The 22,246-nt window shown below is 39.2% G+C and overlaps 2 protein-coding genes and 1 pseudogene across 3 annotated transcripts in view; 1 reads left to right on the top strand and 2 right to left on the bottom strand.

Annotated features, from left to right (window-relative positions):
* The first annotated feature begins 2,182 nt into the window (after positions 1-2,182).
* On the top strand, positions 2,183-4,538 carry LOC109075734 (annotated as a pseudogene).
* Positions 4,539-5,308: 770 nt separating this feature from the next.
* Positions 5,309-15,892, bottom strand: LOC109075735 (transmembrane protein 39A-like). Of its 2 annotated transcripts, none has more exons than XM_042754424.1 (9): positions 15,548-15,892; positions 14,645-14,816; positions 11,603-11,825; positions 10,796-10,879; positions 10,235-10,389; positions 9,123-9,450; positions 8,391-8,578; positions 8,032-8,152; positions 5,309-6,360 (listed from the first exon to the last, which is right to left on the bottom strand). In XM_042754424.1, the coding sequence occupies exons 1-9, from the start codon at positions 15,552-15,554 to the stop codon at positions 6,103-6,105; spliced, it is 1,536 nt and encodes a 511-aa protein (XP_042610358.1). In that variant the 5' UTR covers positions 15,555-15,892; the 3' UTR covers positions 5,309-6,102. The 2 variants fall into 2 exon arrangements, with proteins under 2 accessions (XP_042610358.1, XP_042610398.1); XM_042754464.1 differs by lacking the exon at positions 15,548-15,892 and adding an exon at positions 15,160-15,440.
* A 3,740-nt stretch (positions 15,893-19,632) lies between these two features.
* Positions 19,633-22,246, bottom strand: part of LOC109061301 (immunoglobulin-like domain-containing receptor 1) — an 11,629-nt gene continuing 9,015 nt past the window's right edge. The window contains exons 7-8 of the mRNA XM_042754381.1: positions 21,261-21,967; positions 19,633-20,562 (exon numbers count right to left, since the gene is read on the bottom strand). Coding sequence (XP_042610315.1) covers positions 20,524-20,562; positions 21,261-21,967 — 746 coding nt within the window. The 3' untranslated portion in view covers positions 19,633-20,523. The remainder of the gene's footprint in view (positions 20,563-21,260; positions 21,968-22,246) is intronic.

The following is a 22,246-nucleotide window of genomic DNA, read 5'->3' as shown; positions in this document are numbered from 1 at the left end:
TGATCTTCTGCAGAAAGTATAGTGAATGGACTGCTGAGGACTGGGGCAAAGTCATATTCTCCGATGAAGCCCCTTTCCGATTGTTTGGGGCATCTGGAAAAAGGCTTGTCCGGAGAAGAAAAGGTGAGCGCTACCATCAGTCCTGTGTCATGCCAACAGTAAAGCATCCTGACACCATTCATGTGTGGGGTTGCTTCTCATCCAAGGGAGTGGGCTCACTCACAATTCTGCCCAAAAAACACAGCCATGAATAAAGAATGGTACCAAAACACCCTCCAACAGCAACTTCTTCAAACAACCCAACAACAGTTTGGTGAAGAACAATGCATTTTCCAGCACGATGGAGCACCGTGCCATAAGGCAAAAGTGATAACTAAGTGGCTCGGGGACCAGATTGTTGAACTTTTGGGTCCATGGCCTGGAAACTCCCCAGATCTTAATCCCATTGAGAACTTGTGGTCAATCCTCAAGAGGCGGGTGGACAAACAAAAACCCACTAATTCTGACAAACTCCAAGAAGTTATTATGAAAGAATGGGTTGCTATCAGTCAGGATTTGGCCCAGAAGTTGATTGAGAGCATGCCCAGTCGAATTGCAGAGGTCCTGAAAAAGAAGGGCCAACACTGCAAATACCGACTCTTTGCATAAATGTCATGTAATTGTCGATAAAAGCCTTTGAAACGTATGAAGTGCTTGTAATTATATTTCAGTACATCACAGAAACAACTGAAACAAAGATCTAAAAGCAGTTTAGCAGCAAACTTTTTGAAAACTAATATTTATGTAATTCTCAAAACTTTTGGCCATGACTGTACACAGCAATTCTGATCAGTTCAATTATATGACTGAAAGACTGCAATGGTTTGAGTTAAAAATCTTTGTGTTCTACTGAAGAAACAAAGTCACCTACATCCTGGATGCACTGGGGGTAAGCAGATAAACATCAAATTTTCATTTTTGGGTAAACTATCCCTTTAAGCTCATTGTGTTCTCACTGGTTAAAGATAATCAGGGGAGAGATTTTTTTTTTTTTAACCAATCTAAATGTAGTACATTTTTATGTAACTATAAATAAAACTTTATTCAGAGGTTTATGTGGATTTACATTTAACGCATGTCATTCACTTACAATAAGTGTCATCAAAGAAATACTGGCTGAAGAAATGAAACATTAATACTGTAGCTAAACGAATTATAGTTAAGTTATTCTAATAGATCATAACACAAACATGGGGAATGGCAATGAACCAGAATCTCCCATCAGGCAATCTTAAGACTCGTTTATCTCTAGATACATGATCAGATGAATCGCAGAGCGACGCGCCCACGTACATTTACATCTGGCAGAGCGGACACCCGATCAGAGCAGAACACAAGAGAACTGGATCAGAATAACATGGCCAATGAGATGAACCGAACTCAGCAGATAAGCACTGATCTGCTCTGAGCGCCCGTTTTATTGAAGTTTAATATCGGACACACCTGTGCGCGTGAACAGGCGAGAATCACTTCACCTTTCTCTGTACGTTTAGACAAGCTGCTCCAACCCTGCTCTTATGAGTCTTATGAGTTGCTTTTGACATCCTGTAGAACTAAAGATGTTAAAGTGTTCTAGGCTTGTATTACAGGGATCCTAACTTAGAATAATATCATATCTATTTTGTAACCATGGTAATTTCAGTTCTGTAATACATCTGAACTGTTTGTGAACACTGTTTTCATTGCTGTCATGGAAGCGGGTATTTTGTCACAGTCATCCTTCAAAAATATTTCCTCTCTCTGAACACTCAATCAATAAATCAGCTGGCACTTAAAGTAGATTAATAATGTTTCAAAAAGCTTCTGCATTATTCATCTATTAGACCGATCACATATGTCTGACAGACAGACTCTGACCTTTGGACAGAATATTTTTTTGGCAGCCTCTGCCGTAGACCACAGTAGCAGAAATTTGAAACTGACTTATTGTGCAGAATTGTATGTATGCATAGAATACATAAAGCATCTACTAAGTGCCAAAATATGCAGTATACATCAGTGCACAGTGCAGTGAACACTGTATCCAACAATGCAATGCGACCTTGACCTGCTATGTCCAGTGTGGTCGATGAACTGAGATAATGTTTGTAGTGATATATCTTGTTTGACTCGTTTCTACTTCTATCTCAGGTTATTGGTCTTCATGGCATCCACACTACGACCTGCTTTACTCACCATTCTGCTGTTGCTCTGCTCGGCATCAGGCTCATCCCAGCGGCCCCTGTGCCCATTCAGCATGTGCCTGTGGTTTGGCCCCAGCAGAGTGAGAAACAGCCACCTCCTTCCTGCAGTCCGCAGAGCTCGAGGTTATCTCTTCCTGCGGTCCAGAGTGCCACAAGCGAGCCCCTCAGCCTAGCTACTGGGACCTGCGGCAGTTCCTGTCCTATGAAACGCTGCACTCCAATGGCCAGCTGACCGAGACTGCAGTGGGCACTTATGGATTTGATGCAAATGCCTTCTACGAGACACCTGCTGGTCACTCCAGAAGCAAACATCAGATCTTTGGCCATGATAGTCGCTTCAGTATTGTTGACCAGGACTTCCTGTTGAAGTACCGCTTCTCCACTGCAGTCAAGTCGTCAACCGGGTGCACGGGTACGCAGAGCTGGGTAGTAACGGATTACATGTAATCTGGATTACGTAATCAGATTCCAAAACTCAAGTACTTGTAATTAGAGTAAACTACTTTTTAAAATACTCGTAATCAGACTACAGTTACTTTTTTATGGATTACATGATTACATTTTATTTACACAATGGTAATAAGTTGTTCACAATTCATTGATTCATTGATTTTTAACGTGTATATTTTTTCCTGTTAAACCTTCCACATATATACATTCATGATTCTTCGAGTTTTTCCGGCGGAGAGGGGGAGGGGTGTCAGAATAGCGCTCAGAAGAAATCAGCAACAAGATAACGGAAAATGGAGGGGAATATAGCCTTTAATATGTTCTTTAATATATTTTTTTAAATGTTGATTTTTCTTCATTGTTACTACCTTATGCACTTCAAATGTTTTGAGATGCAATATTTAACTTGGATATGGTCTTTAATATATATATATATATATATATATATATATATATATATATATATATATATGAGCAATGTTATTGTTGTGAGTTTCATGTTCTTTGATATTCATTTGTGTAATATTGTTTGTCTTTTCCTCATTGTTACTATGCACTTAAAATGTTTTGCGATGGATAGAAATTTCATTGCTGTGTGAATTTAGTCTTTTTCAAAATTCATGTTTGCTATGTAGCTATTTTTTTATGTTTTTCATTGATACATTCATATACACGTCTAGTGTTTTATTAGATTAAATATTTAACCTGGCAGTGATATTGCTGTGAATTTTATGTTTTTCAATATTGGTTTTTGGAATGTAGCTGTTTACTTAATTATGAGTAAATATCCTTTAAAATCATTAGATGTGATTTTGTTTTATTTAGTGTTACTAGCAAACACTAGAAGGAAGGTACATTAGTGTTAGTATTTTGTAAGTATTAACTGTCCATACATTGCACTTGAAAAAGAAGTTATTGTGGCTCTTGTTGGTGAATTAAATATATTTTGTGGAATATATGTTTTCTTTGTATATATCAAAATAGTACAAGATTACACTAATTCAATATATGTGATATCAAATAAGGATTAGCACAAATGTAATCTAAATGTAATCCAAAAGTAATCAGATTACGTTACCAAAAATGTGTAATCTAAGAGATTATATTACTGACTACAAATTTTGTCATGTAATCTGTAATCAGTAACTGATTACAATTCATAAGTAATCTACCCAGCTCTGCGGGTACGTTAATGGGTGATCGGCACATCCTCACAGCAGCGCAATGCATTCACGATGGCAAGAACTATGTGAAAGGAGCCCAAAGGTTGAGAGTGGGTTTCCTGAAACCACAGCAGAAAGATATGTTAGGCAGAAACAGCACAAACACTAGACCTGACAACATGAAGTTCCAGTGGAGCAGGGTGAAGTGCAGACACATACCGAAGGGCTGGATAAAGGGCACTGCCAATGACATTGGCATGGATTATGACTACGCATTACTGGAGCTCAAGAAGGCCCACAAACGGAGGCACATGAAACTGGGCATCAGCCCCGCAGCCAAGAAACTGCCTGGAAACCCGATTCAGTTTTCTGGGTTTGACAACGACCGGCCGGGTCAGCTGGTGTACCGCTTCTGTGAAGCTGGGGATGAAACCTATGACCTCCTGTTCCAACACTGCGATGCTCAACCAGCGACTCTGGAGTCTATGCCTGCATGTGGAACCGCAGACGTCAGCACTGGGAGCGCAAAGTCATTGGGATCTTCTCTGGACACCATTGGGTGGACCTTAGTGGCACGCCACAAGAGTTCAACGTGCTTTGAGTTCACTTCATTAGCACATAAGATAGTTTTATTTCACACAGGAAAGTTGAACAGTGCAACAATATACAAGAACATGTTGACGCATCAATAACTAATAGATCTACTTGGCTTAGAAATACTTTTAACACTTGTTTAGCCATACAATACATCTTGTACAAAAGAACAAAAGTGTTTTGCTAAATTGTCTTAAGCAAGGTCAGGGTTAAATAATTTTTCTCCATTGACAGCCATTCAAAGTAGCAAATTTCATTTCAGTGTCTGTTTTTTTAATTTAATTTTAAAGGCTTTTAAGAAATATTTTCCATCTGCTGCCTTTGATATCACAGTTCAGGACAGTCACTAGTGAAGAGCTTGAGACTGTGAAGTACAGGAGACAAATAGGCACGGATGCCACCTTGTTCTGTACATACCACTGATGCAACTGGCACAGTTTCTGTAAAGTTTTTGTTTTCTCTAGTGTGGACAGCAACCTGTTGACAAAAGGTGCTTGGTTATGTGGAAATGTCATGAATTGCTATGTCTGAGAACTACTGTATGAGACTGCTTTTAAATGCATTTGTTTCCCTCTAGTGGTCATAGACGGTTCTACAGATATCCATACACACACACAGTAAATCAAAGACATTTGCACTTTTGACATTTATTCATTCATTGGCACTAATCATTTTGAGAATTTTAATGCCCACTGTTATGCACAACATTAAAAGCTTTATCAAAAAATAAAAGCACCAGTCATTAATGAGAAATGGACGCAGGAATGCGTGTAATATACAATTAATTATTTTTAAAAAGGCATGTTGCTTGTCCAGAACGTTTAGCTCAAATTTCACCTGAACATCATAAGAAAATGGAGCTTATTTTTAAGGCTTTTGGCACTTTCACATTTAGCACACCTCAAAATTACTGTAATATGAAAAACAAATATACTGTCATAATGTAAAGAAAATCTTAATGGTTTAATTTTCTTGATCATGTCTTATTTTTATCTTGGTGTGAGGTAAGACCCAGATATTTCTTGACAGTTTTCGTGGTAACGATGATCCACCAACAGATCTGAGAAAAATGGGCACTTGACATGTTTTTGTTTTTTATTCCTGTTTATGGCATCTGTACTTTGAAACAAAGCAGTTTTGTAAAATACTGCAAACCTGACAGTCCACAGGCTCTGCTCAGAGCGCACTAGCCACGCCCACTCCAATGGCTCATGGCCCCTTGGGATTTGGCACAGAGTTAACATGAATAGGAAATAAGGATGCTAATCGCGCAAGCTTTAAAAATAGATCCTGTCAGTGCTGTTTTTCTACAAAGTTTGATTGAAACAAAGTGGACACAAAGATACTATAAACAGATAATACTCAAAACACAGTAACAGTGGAAATGATCAAACAGCACTAAATGAACTGGACTTTCCAGTCCTTCATCATGATTGGTTGGGATTAGCTCTTCCAGTTTTTTCTCTTTTCAATCTTTGGCTGAATTTGGACATCATGTGAGATGCGGGCTACAAAAGGATATGACAGTGTGTCGTAAGGTAATGCCCGTCTTCTTGTTGTGTATAACAGTATACAAAATAAAATATTTTATTAAATAGATACAAACGTTGCACGAAAATAGACTGTATCAAAAGCAACAAAAGTTCCCAGTCTCTTCCTGACTCAATATTGTTTCAGGGATCTGGCTTCATCTCCTTGCTCTTAATGCCCAGACCGCTGCTGCTGAGTGGGTACGAATACGCCTTACCCAGCACAATACGGTCCCGCAGCAGCTTGAACAGCACGTAATAGTTGCAGAAGAGGATAAGGCCCAGAGAGAGCGTGTGGTTCCAGCGCTCGGAGCGCAGCAGTGAGTAAAGCTGATAAAGTATCACGCTTGACTCAATCCCAATGAGAAGGTTCAAGATCCGCAGCGGCTTATGGAACAGAAACTAAACAGAAGAAAACAACATCAGCATCAATCACATGGGCAGCGAACATCGCAGTATGATCAGTAAATAATGACGGTGCCAATGGCTAACAAAACACATGATCAAAACTCTCAACACTCAACTAATATCAGTTCATCATCTAAACCAGTGATTTCCCAACCACGTTTCTGGAGCCCCACTGCACATTACATATGTATCCTTCATCAAACACACGATTCAGCTCATTAGGTCATTAAAAGACTCCAAGACCTGAAATGTGTCACACAAAGGAGACATGCAAAATGTGCAAGGTTGGAACATGGTTAGGACCAAGTGATCTAAATCAGCGTTCCTCAAATCCAGCCCTGAAGAGTTTAGATCCAACCCTAATCAAACACACCAGATTAAGCTAATCAAGCTCTTTCAGAGTTACTAGAAAATTACAGGTATGTGAATTTGTAATCCGGTTTTGAGCTTAACTTTGCAGAACCAGATCTGAGGAACTCTGATCTAATGACAGCAGAGTAACAGACACACCCTTTTCTATTTATTAACGCAGATGTTTTATCTCATTATTTATTGTTTGATAAACCATCTGTATTATCTGCATGTTGAATAAAGTCATTATTTGTGTTTTCTTTGTGCACAAAAAGTATTCTTGTAGCTTTGTATAATTATGGTTGTATCAATGATGTCACATGGACCGTTTTATCTACGTCTTTACTACGTTTCTGTGCCTTGACCGTGGTAGGACCACTATTGCCAACTAATTTTCAGGAGAAGTTGCTAAAGGAAGGTCGCTTTGTTGCTAAAAGTTGAAAAAAAGTTGTTAAATGACGTTGTGATGTCATTGCACGATGACGTCATTACGTAATCACGATGCAAACTTGAGTCAATACATCAAATCTCAGTAAAAAATATATTTATGTTAATTTAGATTTGTTCTTAAAATAATATAAATGCATAATATAATGTTAGAATATAATTTTTTTTTATATACAACATTGAATTATTGACATTTTGGAACGATTACAAGTTTTTTTATTACCTAGTAAACTAGCAAAACTACACATTCTGAACAATTATAGTTTTAAGCAGTGTATTATTAGTCAGTATGCTACACCTTTTGATTTTACCTGCAATTTTGTGTTTCGGGTTACAGGGTTTACAATTGATAATGTCCTGGAAAATTACTAGTAGCCTACCTTTTTCATTTTTCTAGATATTTTTCTTACAGTGTACTAACTAATCAATAATCACAGGTACAACAAGGTGTATTGTTTCCCCTTTTTGTGAAAATGTGTGCCTTTTTATTGTTTGAGTCACTTATCAAAAGTTTCTAAAAAAATAGCCAAATAAAATTTAAAAACAGCTAAATTTGTTGCTAGGTGCTTTTGGAAGAAAGTTGCTATGGTAGTCTGAAGGGTGGTTAATTTAGCAACAAAATTTGGCAACACTGGGTAGGACCCTTGCCATCCGTGGAGTGTCAGAAAGCTCTCGGATTTCAACAAAAATACCTTAATTAATGCTCTGAAGATGAACGTAGGTCTTACAGGTTTGTAACGACATGAGGGTGAGTAACTAATGACAACTTTCCTTTTTGGGTGAATTATCCCTTTAATTTGTGGGTAAACATTCATTTGCATTCATGTCATCATACTAAGTTAAAGGACAAGAAATAAAGATACTCACATAAAACCTGGCATGCGAGACGTCGGAGGGCAAGGCCACATTATACGGCCCAACAGCCTTATAAAGACAGCGGCTGTGACGCACGAGGACTCCCTGAGGCCAGATGGTGCTCTCAGACCAGCTGAACACATACCAAAGAGAACAACAACTTCATGACATCATAAACACCCATAACACTGCTGATATTTTGTTTGTAAAGTGTCCTGCAAGCATTTTTATCAGAACTTGACTTCGAAACTATGTCTAAACAACTACATAGTTGAGAGCTGAACCTCCAATGAATCAATCAAAAGGGACATTCATTAATTTCTGATTCACTGAAGGTGTTCTGTGACGTGATGTGATGAAGGAACACTCACATGTGCTGGGGCGTATTGCTGTAGGATCCGTGTTCCAGCCTCTGCCAGCGGCCCAAATGCGCAGCGGAGCGGTGCAGCAGGTCACAGTAACTGGGTGGCAGAAGCTGACTCATCAACATCACAAACGCATTGATCCACACCATGATCAGGTGCTCACACGACCAGCGCATGTCGTAGTACTGCGTGCTCTAGAAAACATGGAACAAAGTGTAAAACCACATGCTCCAATCTGACTGGCTGTTACACACTTATGCACAGGAATGTGTCACTATCATTAACCTGATAGACTCTTTAACATTTTAATAGCAACATCTGCGCCTCCCAGTTAATTCTATTAAAAGTACCACCACTTACAAAGTACTGTCTCACTAATCTACCTCACTGATTGAGTAGTTGGCTGTTTGGTTGAGTAGGGATAGGATGCTGCACCATTATATTTCACTGCATTTTTCCATCCCTGTCTATTACTGTGCATCAAATGATGATTGCTTTCAGATAAACATGGATCCAACACCATATAAACATAAACACATTAATTTTTAAATAAAAATGAAAATTCTGTCACCAGTGACATCACCCATGCTGTTCCAACAGTGAACTAGCCCTCTAAAAATGGGCTGGTAACTACATGTACATAGGAGTTTGAACCCCTACAAAAACAATCACCATTCTGCTCAAGCTGCAGTGTGACTGAACAGTCCGTTCAATGAATACTGTCTGAGGATGGCTCACCCTGACAAAGCACAGTGGTAGGAAGGCCACATAATAAGCACTGAAGAGTGAATTGAAGAGCACTTCCTTGATGCGGCGGTTAAAGTCGGTCTTGAGCTCCTCCACTTCACTGCGGATGAGCTCAGGTGAAGGCGGGCAGGTGTGTGTGGGGATGTGTGCGGGGCTGGAGAACTGCTCACGCAGGTTTTCACGCAGCAGCGCGAGGAAGTCTTTGGGCCGCAGCGGAGGCCCATCGGACCCATCCTGCTCTGAGAAGCTGCATTCGGGTGGAGTGGACTGAGCTCGACCCTCCTGATGGAAGCAGCAGAGCGGCACATAAACACCGAACCTGAATTAGAGATAGAGACAGAATATGTAGAATAAACAACAAAAAATTAAACGAATACAGTACAAGCAGAAACAAGAACATGAGCACCAGTGTCAGAACCATCAGCATCCCACGGCCTCTGACTTACGATTTTTCCAGCCATTTGTGACTAGTGGATAAGGATTTTAATGTATTTATTTTTTATGACAGTGTTTGTTAAGACAATCTTAACTAAAATGATTTACATGGTATTCAATTGGTTTTCCTTGAACACTGACTGACAAATTCAGTGGATTTCTGAAAGGGTGTTCAAAGGTTATGAAGGGATCAGAGAACTTACGTCTGCTCAGTAAGTACCACTGTCATCAAACATGCGTGGACACTGAGATAATCATACGTGCAGTTTCATAAAGAAAACACATTGCCCACTTTCTGATTGACATCTTAAACAACAACAACTTCATTAGAATGTTGAATAACAATAAATAAAAATAAACTAAATGTTTCTGAAGACCAGACTGAACAAGATCTGGAGTCAAACGTTGTAACTTTATAAGAAAGGTAGTGAAAATAACTAAGCAAATCCGTTCAAAATAGCAGAAATGGACCTACAGAATGACATTAATATACAGAGCCCAGCAGCATTACTGCAGGCCCAAGATATTCCAAAGTTATGTCACTTTACAAAAAGGAAATACAACAGTCAGCCAAAAACAAAAAGCCGCCTTCAGCCTGATCTGTCCATGATCATAATAACGGACTTTTATTGACTGGAATTCCCCAGCATGATAGTCTGGAGACTCACGGATAGCCCAGGAAGAGCAGGTTGAGTACGGAGTAACTGTCGAAGAGGTTGATGAGGGTCCAGCATAGAACCCATCCACACAACGTCAGCAGGATCAAGCGGGTCGCAATCAGAGCCACGTACCAAACAAAAGACGATGGACACGCCAGAGAGGCCTGAAACATGACACACAATATCTTTATTAGGAGGAAACAGTGGAAAATCTCATCCCGAGGGACTTTCAGCTCTCAGTGAATAATGATCTTCATGTAAATGTCACTACGATGATGTGACAAATAGACCTCAGAAACCCTGGTTCAAACTTCCTCCTGCGCACACATGCACACACACCCACTGAGGGAAAGCCACATGCAAATATGTTACAAACCAACATTCCCTCTGAGCTACAAACAGTGTCAATGCTGTTAGACTGTATATCAACACTCATGGAGCACTGCTCAACTGTTGTATAATCAAACACACATACATCGTCATATTTGCCTTGCTTGCCAATATAAAGGGAACACTGGTTAACAACCAATCATTTGAAAAGCTTTACTTGATCATTGAAAACAGAATCACCTCTGAGATGATGGTCCACACTAGTCTTCTGGCCAACATCACGGTGATGAAGACAGCCAGGTGATAGTCCATCAGATGGAAGTTTCACACAGAGAGAGAAGAAAAAAAAAATCCCCTTTTTATTACATACTGCTTCACATAGAAAGCAGAGTTTTCTTTTTGTCATCTTCACTGAAAACCATTCATATGAGTGCAAATGTGAAATGACAGCATGTCTTCAAATTCTCTCTTCATTTACCCACCCTCATGTTACATTAAACCGTATGACTAACTTTCCTCAGTGGAACACTGAGGGAGATGTTTAGCATGATGTTCACACTACTCTGAATCATACAACGAAAGCAAAAGGTGATCAGCCCGTCAAGCTCCAATGAAGCATCAAGTATTGCGAACATGGTCCATTTGAGTTGTGGTGCACTATATTCCTCTTTAGTCATTATTCACTGAAAATGAATAATGAAATGAAAATGATGCCAAATGCCACTGATTCTCGTATGTTGCATGACCAACTGTGGCACAACAAATTCAACCAAACAGAATCACGAATGAAAGACTTCAGTCTGTCCTCGCATAAAGCATCATATGACAAAAAACTTGGAAAAATATGACTTATAATACTTTTATGGTGCTTCTATGATACTTTCCAGAGATCAACGATTATTGTCTGCTTTACAATAAAGAGTAGCATGAACACCCTGCCAAACGTCTCTTTTTGTATTCCACTAGTAAACTAACAACAAAGTGGAGTAAAAGAGTAACATCAATAACATAGTAGTAATATCAATGTATCCTGTCATTTGATTGTACCATTGAAGTAGAGGCTGTTGGGTGGTTGTATGAAGACCACCACACCGTCCTATAAATGTTTATGTACTGAACGAAGAGAGCCACCAGCAGGTAGAGGAAAAGCAGTGACTCAAACAGCAGGTTACTGTCCAGAGGAAGGTCGGGAATGCAGGAATGACGGACGGGTTCAGGAGTGATGAGAGCTGTGAGGGGTGGAGCCGACAGACCCACTGCACCGCTGTTCCTGCAACATGCACACACAAACACAAGTTAGTTTGGCTATATTAGTGAGGACGTTGCATAGACTTCCATTGACTTTCTATCATGTTAATGATATTTTCTATTCCATTAACACACAACATCACACAACACTCTCCCCCCAAAACCTACCCCTTACAGAAATGTACAAAATACTACATTTACACAGTGGTGGGCCGTCAGAGTCAACAGGGCCTTCTCTTATTATTTAGGGATCATTTTCATTTGTGTAATGTCCACAAAATGGCCTATGATTAGTTTTGTTGATGTTGAACTGGAATATTCGACAAAGTCTGGGGCCAGCACTACAGATGCTACCCTTTTGTTCAAAGACGTCACATCTGATTTGCAAGGAGCATTAGTGACAGAATCATCAGCCAATCAAATTTTGACGTTCAATGACAGCACGCCCTCTGGGTCTAGCGACGTGTAAAGTGCTACCCCCAGTGTTTAGTTGGGAAGACAAAAGAGAAATTACTGCGATAGGAAGACCTACACCCAAACTGAATTCGCTAACAAAGGTTTTGTGCGCCATTTCAAAGATTTCAACTATGAGTGCTATGAATGACTAACAGCTAGCACCAAGCACAAGTTATTTGGCCAATTTTTTTAATACGAGTAAAGGGACATGGAATGAGAGACGCATGGACTTTATTTACAAGTGACAGGTGAGTGCTTTATTATTTGACGAGTATTGAATCATGCACATTGTTATGGAGGTATACGTGGTGCGTTGATAATACTGTTGCGTTGTGTGTGGATGTCCAGCATTTGTACATTTTTGCTGCTGTGGGCACGTTGTCATTTAAGAGTGACATAAATGTTCATAGTGACCCGTGTATTGGTGTATTACTTTTACTGATCCATGTAGGGAAATTTACTCTGCATTTAACCCACCCTAATCTAGCCTACTGCTGAAATTGTTGATCAGCTGTCATTGTTGTTGGGAGCCTGTGTGCGGCTTAATATCCAAATTATATGCATATGGCTGCTTTAGCTGTAACAGAGATGTGTAAGATAGATGTGTAAGGGTATGTAGTTTACAGTTGCTTACTGAAGGCCCTGACTGAAACCCCATGGTACGCTGCTGCATTTACATAAATATGTTTTGGCCTATTTATAAGCCTTTATAACTAGTGAGTACTAGTAAAATGTCCTCACTAGTAGGTTGTCATATTTCACTATAGAAGTGAGGACATTTGGCCCTCACAAGTTAAACAAATACATACACATACAGGAACACTTTACAAACTGCAAACAACTACAGCCACCAGTGAATGATTAAGACACGTCAGGCCAAAACACTAAAAATCTCTCTTCTTCACTAAACCTCTCACTCCATCAGGAAGCAGATTTCAGTCTGATATTCAAAACCGTTATATATATATATATATATATATATATATATATATATATATATATATATATATATATATATATATATATATATATATATATATAAATAAACAGTTTACTGAAGAATATATAAAACAATGGCAGTTCACAATAAAACATGCATAAAATATTTACAGCATCATTAAAAACGAGGCAGATGTGAACCAGCAGTTGCTGTAAGAAACATGCTGACAGAACCCACGTCTGGCAGGTCAAATCTGGGCTTATGACTGTCGTTTACACTACCCTGGCATTTTCGACCCTCAAAAATGGAGACTTTCAAAAATGCTGCAGACTCCGTTTTAGTTTGAAAACTCTGGGGTTGTGTTTCGGTGAAAACGGACCAAAACGGAGGCTTCTGAAAACTATGGCGTGGCTGCCCACATTCTCTTTGCATATCCTTGACGACCGTGTAAAAAAAATAACAGCATGCTCGTTGTTGTACCTGCATGAATGATCATGTGACACGCATTTTCTGTTGTGTAGTGTGGATGGAAAATGTTTCTGAAATGCAGTGAAAATGCAAGTGTAGACGAGGATCATTTTCATTTTAAAATGCCGTTCTAAAACGAAAACGCACTAGTGTGAACAGGGCCTTTAACTAATCACACGACCCACAAACATCACAGACTCTAACAGTATCTACATCTTGCATGAGATCAGATGAACCTGATGGTGAGCATCCTATTGTCCAGCTCTAAACTGCCCAATGTGGACTATTAAGCAGTGTGCACTGACGTGTAAGCAGACAGTAATATTCACATGGTAGAACTGACATAAAATTTATCATTATAGTTATGCAGCACTTGACATACATGTGTCTGTCTATAAAGCTAACGGTGTTCAAGGTTTTCTCATTAATAAATTAACCCATGGATCATTATTAGTGTTAGATAAAAACAGAAACATTATAAATCTCATAATCAGGATAATTGTGTAATAAGGTGAACGCAGTTTCATTTGGCGTGCTGCTCTCCATGTGTTTCTTTCCGATCTGAAATTAGTAAAACAGCATCATTCATAGAGATGCTCAAGTTAACACACCAATAGAGAACTGCTAAACATCAGTCTGATGTGTTTAAGCCCATGAAGTGTAGGTAAAGCTGTTTTATTATTGATGTATCGCAGTATACAGAGTTCAGCATCTGCATTTCCTGATGCATTTCATACCAAAAAACAGAGTTTGTTTGATGTGGGAGTGAGACGAGTGAAGTGTCTCCATCTTGTCTTTATAATGTGTTAACTATGAAGAAAATGAAATGAATTGTGATTAAATAATATGGATTGTTAATATGGACTGTTTGTGTGTATTCCTGCGTTTTTAGTTACTGTATAAAATGAAGAGGGACTGCAGAATCCACTAGTTTCTTAATAAAGAAAGTGACGATGAGTGAACACTGCTAAGTTTACCTGCACCGGAGCCCCGCTCCATTGCTGAGGCCACCGCCCACCAGTGTCTGCAGTGACGGCAGTGCAGAGCGGCTCAGCTGCTGTCTACTTGGACCCCTGCGGCCCCCGGGCATCTCCGTCTGCGGCTCCCTGTGACCACGTCCACACGTCTTGGCCCAATGCAGCCTGGACACTGTGGGAGAAACATGAGATATTCCATCTGTTTACTGACTGCTAACTCAGATACAGTGTTATTAACCTGGTAACAAATACAGCAGACAGTTAAAGAAGAAGACCCTTAAACATGATGTTAAATTACATGGCAAAGCACAAAACTACTCTCAAGTCAAGAGAATCAATTCAATCAACTCTCATCTTAACAGTCAGGTCAGAGATCAGTGTTGGTACTGGTCTGATAAACGAGCGTTTCACCATCTGACACAAAGCTGCAGTTGAAACTGTTGCGCTAAAAGAGGAACTTAGAGAGTAAAGAAGCTGAACTGTGAGGAAAAAAAACAACAACAACAGCATTTCACCGTGATGTTGAACACAAACTCATCCACAACTGCTGCTGCTGATGGGACTCATCCAATGATGCTCAGAAATGCTGCAAGATGAGACCAGACTAACAGCTAATCTACCACTACAACCAGACAAACACATCAACTATCCCCATAACCAGACTAACGACTGAACTACCACCACTAACTATCGGCTGAACCCCAGACTAACACATCAGCTAACAAACACACACTTCAAACACAAACAGGAAATAAACTAAATAACTGGTTTGTCGCTGTTAACTAAACTAACCCTAACAGAACAAACTCAACTATATAAATATTAATGAGCTGATAGTCATTAGATCAAATAGTGACTGAAGGCATAATTAACACTTAAATTAATAATTAAAGCAACACTTACCGCACATCAATCTTGAGCGCAGACATCAGTCACCTAAACTCTGTAACAACCTCATTTGTTTCTCTCTCTGTAATAATGAGACTGTGGGGTTTCTAATGAGACCGTGTGGAGATTTTGTTTCGCGTGTTGTTGCAGTCGCGTGCTGCTCGTTATTAACGGCCTTAAAATGCAAAACACAAACTTGCAGAAGTTCCTCGCGTTGCAGTTACATACCGACGTGGCAAACCGACGGCTGCGTCACATGACGCCATCAGAGATGCGACGGGTGTGATGCGCAGGCGCTGTACACTAAAGGAAAACGTGGTCAAGGATAGGTTAATGTCATACTTTTTGGCTGATCGGCATTATCGTTCTGCTTGTAAACAAAAAATTGCGTTTAAATTTGTATTATGAACATCATCTTTAGCTTCATCTAAACTGCTTAGACTAGTCTTAAAAATGTAGCCATCTAATGTGCTTTCTTCTGGATTGGTCATAACTTTAAATTTACAAAAACGTAGACTGGCCCACTATTAATAAGAAAAGTGAGACTGATCATCTCTTGGCTAACTTAGGATGACCAAACGTGCCATTTTCCCAGGACACGTCCTGGCCAGGATTTCTATGTTGCCTAAAATTTATATATTGGTGTGTGCACTTTGGATGGGTTAAACGCAGAGCACGAATTCTGAGTACATGGCTGTATGTCACATCACTTTCAAAAAAAAAAAAATTTTCACTTTTTTTTTCCGTCCAGGTTTTGGCTTTGGTTTCCTGTTTTCATATTTAATGAAGGTAATGATCTACAGAGAACGGTCAAAGCGATGCAGATACGTGCACATATTAGTGTTCGACTTGAAGCAACACTGAGCATACCGATAGGTGTATGACATCTGGGCAATGCACAGATATTTTGAGGGACAGTGGCCCAAACCAAAAAAGGGGCATAAGGAGGGTGGGTGCTTGTTAATACAAACTATCCAGTTGTTACAATTTTACAATTAAAAGATAGCACACTCTGTAATGACTGACTTTATTGAAGATGTTTTGATAAGAGTGGGTTCTTCCTCACTCTCTGAACCTGCTTCTGTCTCATCTTCAATGAAAGTGGGGTAAGTTGAGCCAGTGGGTAAGTTGACCTGCCCCCTGCATCTTGGCAACTGTACACTTTTACTGTCATGTGACCATGTATTTTGGAACCACCCATCATTTCTGCCAGACTGTGAAAGGGAGAAACACGTTGGGAGAATGGAAGGCACTATGGCCATAGCCAGGGTTTGAAAATTAGTGTGGTATGGGTGGGAATTGTCCTATAATAACCCCACTCATTATATACAATAAACACTTTAAAAGAGACAGATATCTATGTAGATGTTTGTGAAAGATGTTTTCTCTCTTTTGGAGGAATGAGCATTGTTAAATTATATCACACTGCACTATTACTTTAGGTTGGGGTATATAATTTTATCAGTTGTTTATTATTCATTCAGCAATACATAGGCCTATTACTGTTATAGTTTTCATTAATAACCATTGCTATATAGATGATAACTTTATCTAGTGCCCTTATGAATGTTGTTGGCACGACTTCTGAAAATGAAATGAAAATGTAACTACAATATGAAATAGCATAGACGTAACATACTTGTTCTACAGATCTCTGCACTAGTGCTATATGCTGCTGTTTTGATAGTGTTGATAACGTTTCTGACAGATAATATCTATATGTTTTCTTTTTTTTGTGTGTTTGCGTTCGCCTTACCGAATGTGGTATCCTGTCAGAAATAACATGTCTTTGGACTCTTTTGATTACTATCAGCTGAAGTTCTAGCAGTGTTGCCAGATATTGCTACTAAAATTTTTTTATACATATATATATATCTTTCCACCTGTAGTCAGTAATGGCCAACAAACTGTGTTTTTTTTTTTTAGGAAGGCTACAACTTTGGTGTTAAAAACATTGTTTCAGAAATGCAAAAAATTAAATATTAAAATTTTAACTTCATTTGGTTGGTTTTATGTTGTTAAAAGTTAACTTTAAGAAAATAAATATGACTGTCTGTAAAAGGAAATTATTAAATTAGTTTTTAAATGATTATTTATTTCACATGGGTTTGAATCAGATTCGGTCAGATGGTCATTTTACACCCCTATGGTGCATCTTACCCACTGACTCGACTCAAACCCAGGGCAAATTGAGCCATGGAAACACTTTTTTTTATAAGAAGCCATATTTTTAGAACCCTTTGTCTTTGATACATTCTGATCATTTAAAATGATAAGAATACTTTCATTTGGATAGGATAGATACTTTCATTGTACTTCTGTGTCATTTTCCCTTATCTTGAGGACCACGGTAGTAAAAAGAAAATGGGCTAATCTTACCCCACTCTCCCCTGTAAGTATTAGACATTTAATTTAATATTTTACAGCATAAGTCTATATTATATACTAATAAACAACTAATTTACAACATTTATACTATATTTTTAACTATTTATAGGCATACTATTAAGATGGTTTTAATAAAATAAGATGTGTTATAGATTACTAGTATCAAGAAAAGTGATTATAATGGGAAATATACTTAATTACAAGAATTAAAGTGCGAGAACCTGCTAAATATTCTATATGATGATTTACCTGCTTCCTGGAGCTTTGTATTCGTGTTAGCAATGTCTCTTTCTCTCTCTGTCTTCTTTTTTGTCTACAAAGTGTGCCAACAACAGCAAATGTGGTGTTAGGCTTTCTATTTAAGATCTGATCATGTACAATAATTTGATTAGACACTCTAATTCTAAGAACATGGACATTTTGTACAACACTTTTAGAAGGCCGAGTCATTACCGACAAAAACAAACAAACTACCAACTAATTACTAATTCTGCGGATCATCCCCTGACTAATGTGGATCGTAATGCATCTACCTGGTAATGCAACGACCTTCGGGGACTGTGGTCTGCTCTCTAGAGCTCTCACGGTACTTTGTTATACAACAATTAGTCTGCGCAGCTCAAACAAAGCCAAAATGTGGATATTTTAGGCAAAATAGAAATCCTGGCCAGGACGTGTGCAGGGAAAATGGCACGTTTGGTCACCCTAGGCTAACTGCTAGTTGGTCAAACTAGTTCTTAAATGGGTCCTATTATGCTTTTTCACTTTTTCAACTTTAGTTAGTCTGTAATATTGCTGTTTGAGCTTAAAAAAGATCTGCAAAGTTAGAAAGCTCAGAGTCCAATTGAAAAGGAAATAGTCTCGTTTGGACTACAACACATATTTTCCGGGATTTGTGATATCACAAATATGGATGAATTGGGTGAGACCTGGTTGAGCTGCACTAGAGAAGTCAACAAGTGTTATCATTATGTCAGAGACACGCTAGCTTTCCCAAGGCAGACGAATTTAGGTGGTTACAATCAGCCGGGTATAAATCGCGCTCAAATTGATTTGATTATGACACAATATTTACACTGAAGCTTGCAGGTGGCTATGGTAAGGGGCATGACATTTCCCAACCAGGCGGGCTGAGTGGTGCCAATCACAACACACACTGGCCCAGCTAACCAATCACAGCACATCTTGTATTTCAGAAGGTGGGCCTTCATTTGATACAGGAACTATTCTAGCCGTTCATGCCAGACTGGGGAGAGATGTAATAATGTAAAATATGTGAAAAATAATGTTGTTTTTTGAACAACCTAGTATGAGAGCCTGTTCTAGTACACCCCCAAAACAAAATCAAGACTTTGTAAAAGAGCATAATAGGACCTCTTTAAGACACAGTCTTAAAATAGTGGCTATGTTCATGCAACCGGCCCCTGCTGAAACAGGCCAGAGCAAACATTCTTACTGCGGCAGTGAGAGACTGGATGAAATGAGAAGTTCTGGTCCTTCTGATGAGGCTCTCATATTTGATTTGAACTACAGCAACATTAATTTTAATGAAATTCGGCATTATGTCAATCACAGTCCTTAACCTTGAGCTCAGAGAAATCATTAATTTTGCTCAAAGCTGAAAACATGAATGTATTGCTGTGAGGAGAGATCCTATGATCACCTGATATTGGCCTGAGAAGACGGCACTAATGAACTCACATGCAAACATGTGAGCTTGTCCTACAGACCTCAGGATTTATTTGTGCAGATAGGAAAGGAAGAATTGCACCAAATTGCTTGCAGGAGACATGCATATGATGCATAAATGTTAATAGATTGTCCATCATATTTGCAAATTAGAAACATGCCCAAAAAACCCTTTACAGAGGCTGTTCACGTGCTGTAGTTCAGCAACACAGTGATTAACATATACACACATTCAGATGAAGTTTATATAAAAATGCAAGGCTGAAAGAATGATTGATTTTAAACTTACCAGTTCTGTCTCACACAAAGACGCTGTTTACAAAAAGACTAATGAGGAGTAAACCTGAGCTTGATCAATAAAACAGTCAACACATTTCACACTGGACATCTGTTTAAGTTATTTCTTGTGTTTAAGTAGCCAAAGATGGAAATCACTGAAGTTCACAGGAAATTAATCCATAACTAGTGGCAATAACTTATTAGACATGATAATTAGCATTTCAGTGGTTATAGCATTCAATGCAAACAAGCGTCTCATACCAATTTCTTGTATTATATCCCTATGCTGTAAATGCTGTGGCTACATTACAAAAAAAAAAATCAAAAAATAAAAATGTTATAAATATTGACAAAAATTTAGTTTACACAGATAAATCCTAAAACCCAAGCAACCTATAAAATCTATATCATTAAAATACAACTTCCTCTAATGCCATTACTAGAAGATGATATTCATATTCACATTAATATAAACTGCTCTGCACACAAATATAAAACAAAAAAATGAGTGATCAATGTTCAGTGTAACATCCTTCAAACATGTTCAGTAAAACAGATGTTTTTTTTCTTTGTGCACATTAACACAGAAGCTTCAATGAAGTTGGTCTACAGGCACTCTGGATTAGATGCAGATGTCAGATGACTATACTGGTGCCACTTCGAGAATTTTTATCCTGCAGGAGAGAAGAAGTGCAGTTAAACATCAACATCAACACACCCACAAGATCAACAACACCTACTGAACATAAGACAGGTGTGTGTGTGTGTGTGTGTGTGTGTGTGTCTGCACACAGATCTCAGTGATTATGAACTGTGTTGTTGTGTTGGTACAGAGGGGACCAAACATCAGAGATCACTAGTGAAAATGCTAACTTTTTTGCATTCTTTTTTATCGGAATACAGAAAACAGTTAAACTTAGAATGTTGAATTCATGAATATCAATATTTGTATTGTATATTTGTAATTGCACTAGAGCTACATGAACTAACCCTGATGATCATGTTCTACAGCAGTATCTGAGATGATCCGAAGATCTTGACTGAAAGAAAAACATCTGACCTTATCCTGTGACTTAAATGATCAATTACTTTCTGATAAATTAATCTGATCTCATCATAGCTCTGTGTTCTCATAATTTCTCATTGTTCCTTCCAGGTTTAAATGAGTAAGAAAGAATCCAACTTTTCACATTATTGATGTGGTTTCAGATGTTTGGATTCCACATTATATCTAATCATGGCACCAGAGCTTCCAACATTTTAGTTTAATGGTGTGATCAGATGTGATTATGAACATTAAAAAGGCAAAACTGTCAGACAGACACCAGGCAGCTTTCAATGCTCAAACAAACAACTAAGCAGAAACTCTTACAGAGAACCGTTCAGGCCGCTTCATCGGCTTCTTTCCAGGCTCGTACTCGGTGTAACTGGGCGGATGATTGGACCAGCCGCCTCCCCGACCTCCTCGAGCACCTCCACGTCTGCTGTCGTCATCATTAGCTGAGCTCCACGAACCATGGCGAGGCAAAGGAGAATAATTGTCTCGTCTGGATGGGCCCCGGCGGTCGTCGGCCAGCAGATCATCCCTGGAACGTGAGCGAGGACGGTGTGCTCCGGACTGGCTCCGGGTGTCCAGGACATCTTCCTGACTGTAGCTGCGTGGGATGGTCGGACGATGGAAGTGGCGGTCGTTGCGGTGGGATGCACCATAAGTGGACGAGCCGCTGGAGGGGGCTTGTGGACGTCCTCCTCGTGAGCCGGGCAGTACCCTGCGTGAGGTGGGACCATCGTCCAGGCCGGAGAGCATGCTGGGAGGGCCGGCAGAAAAGGGCACATGATGCGGCATGTGTTGGGGAGGAGGAGGCATGTGCTGCAGTGGGATGGAAGGCTGTGGCTGTAACAGTGGGCTGGTGACGTCCATGCCGCGCATCTGACTCTCCAGATAGTCCAGCATTTGGTTGGTCCCATGAGCACTGCCGTTACCATGAATGCTGGGAGGAGGCATGTTACCGGGCATGGATAACATCTGTGGTGGAGGCAGTGGGACGGGCGTCATCGCACCTTTGCCTGATGCTGGGCCTGATGTGGGAAAACAGAGAGATTTATAAGCCAGTCTAAATTTCACTGAATTGGATACAAAATATCAAATCAACTGGCATCTGTGCTCAAATGGGCTTTTGAATATACATTTAATTATAAAACACACACACTTAAGTTACAATTTTTGTCAAAAACATTAAACCTATAATGCTACTGTATCCTATCTGATAGATGAATTTCTCCTCCAAGGCCATTTTTTTTTTAGCAAGTAAGGTATCTTTTAGTGTAATTGTACAAATGTCTACCTTCAGCCTGTAC

This window comes from Cyprinus carpio, chromosome A1, assembly GCF_018340385.1.
Source record: "Cyprinus carpio isolate SPL01 chromosome A1, ASM1834038v1, whole genome shotgun sequence".
NCBI classification, from domain to species: Eukaryota; Metazoa; Chordata; class Actinopteri; order Cypriniformes; family Cyprinidae; genus Cyprinus; species Cyprinus carpio.
Note: the sequence above shows the minus strand (reverse complement) of the source record. Positions and strands in the feature narration are given on the sequence as shown.

Coding starts and splice junctions, on each gene's coding strand:
- LOC109075735 (XM_042754424.1), bottom strand. Junction 11,826..14,644: donor GGAGCGGGGCTCCGGTGCAG/GTAAACTTAGCA, acceptor TGCATGTTGCAG/GAACAGCGGTGCAGTGGGTC. Junction 10,880..11,602: donor CAACAGCCTCTACTTCAATG/GTACAATCAAAT, acceptor CTCTCTGTGTGA/AACTTCCATCTGATGGACTA.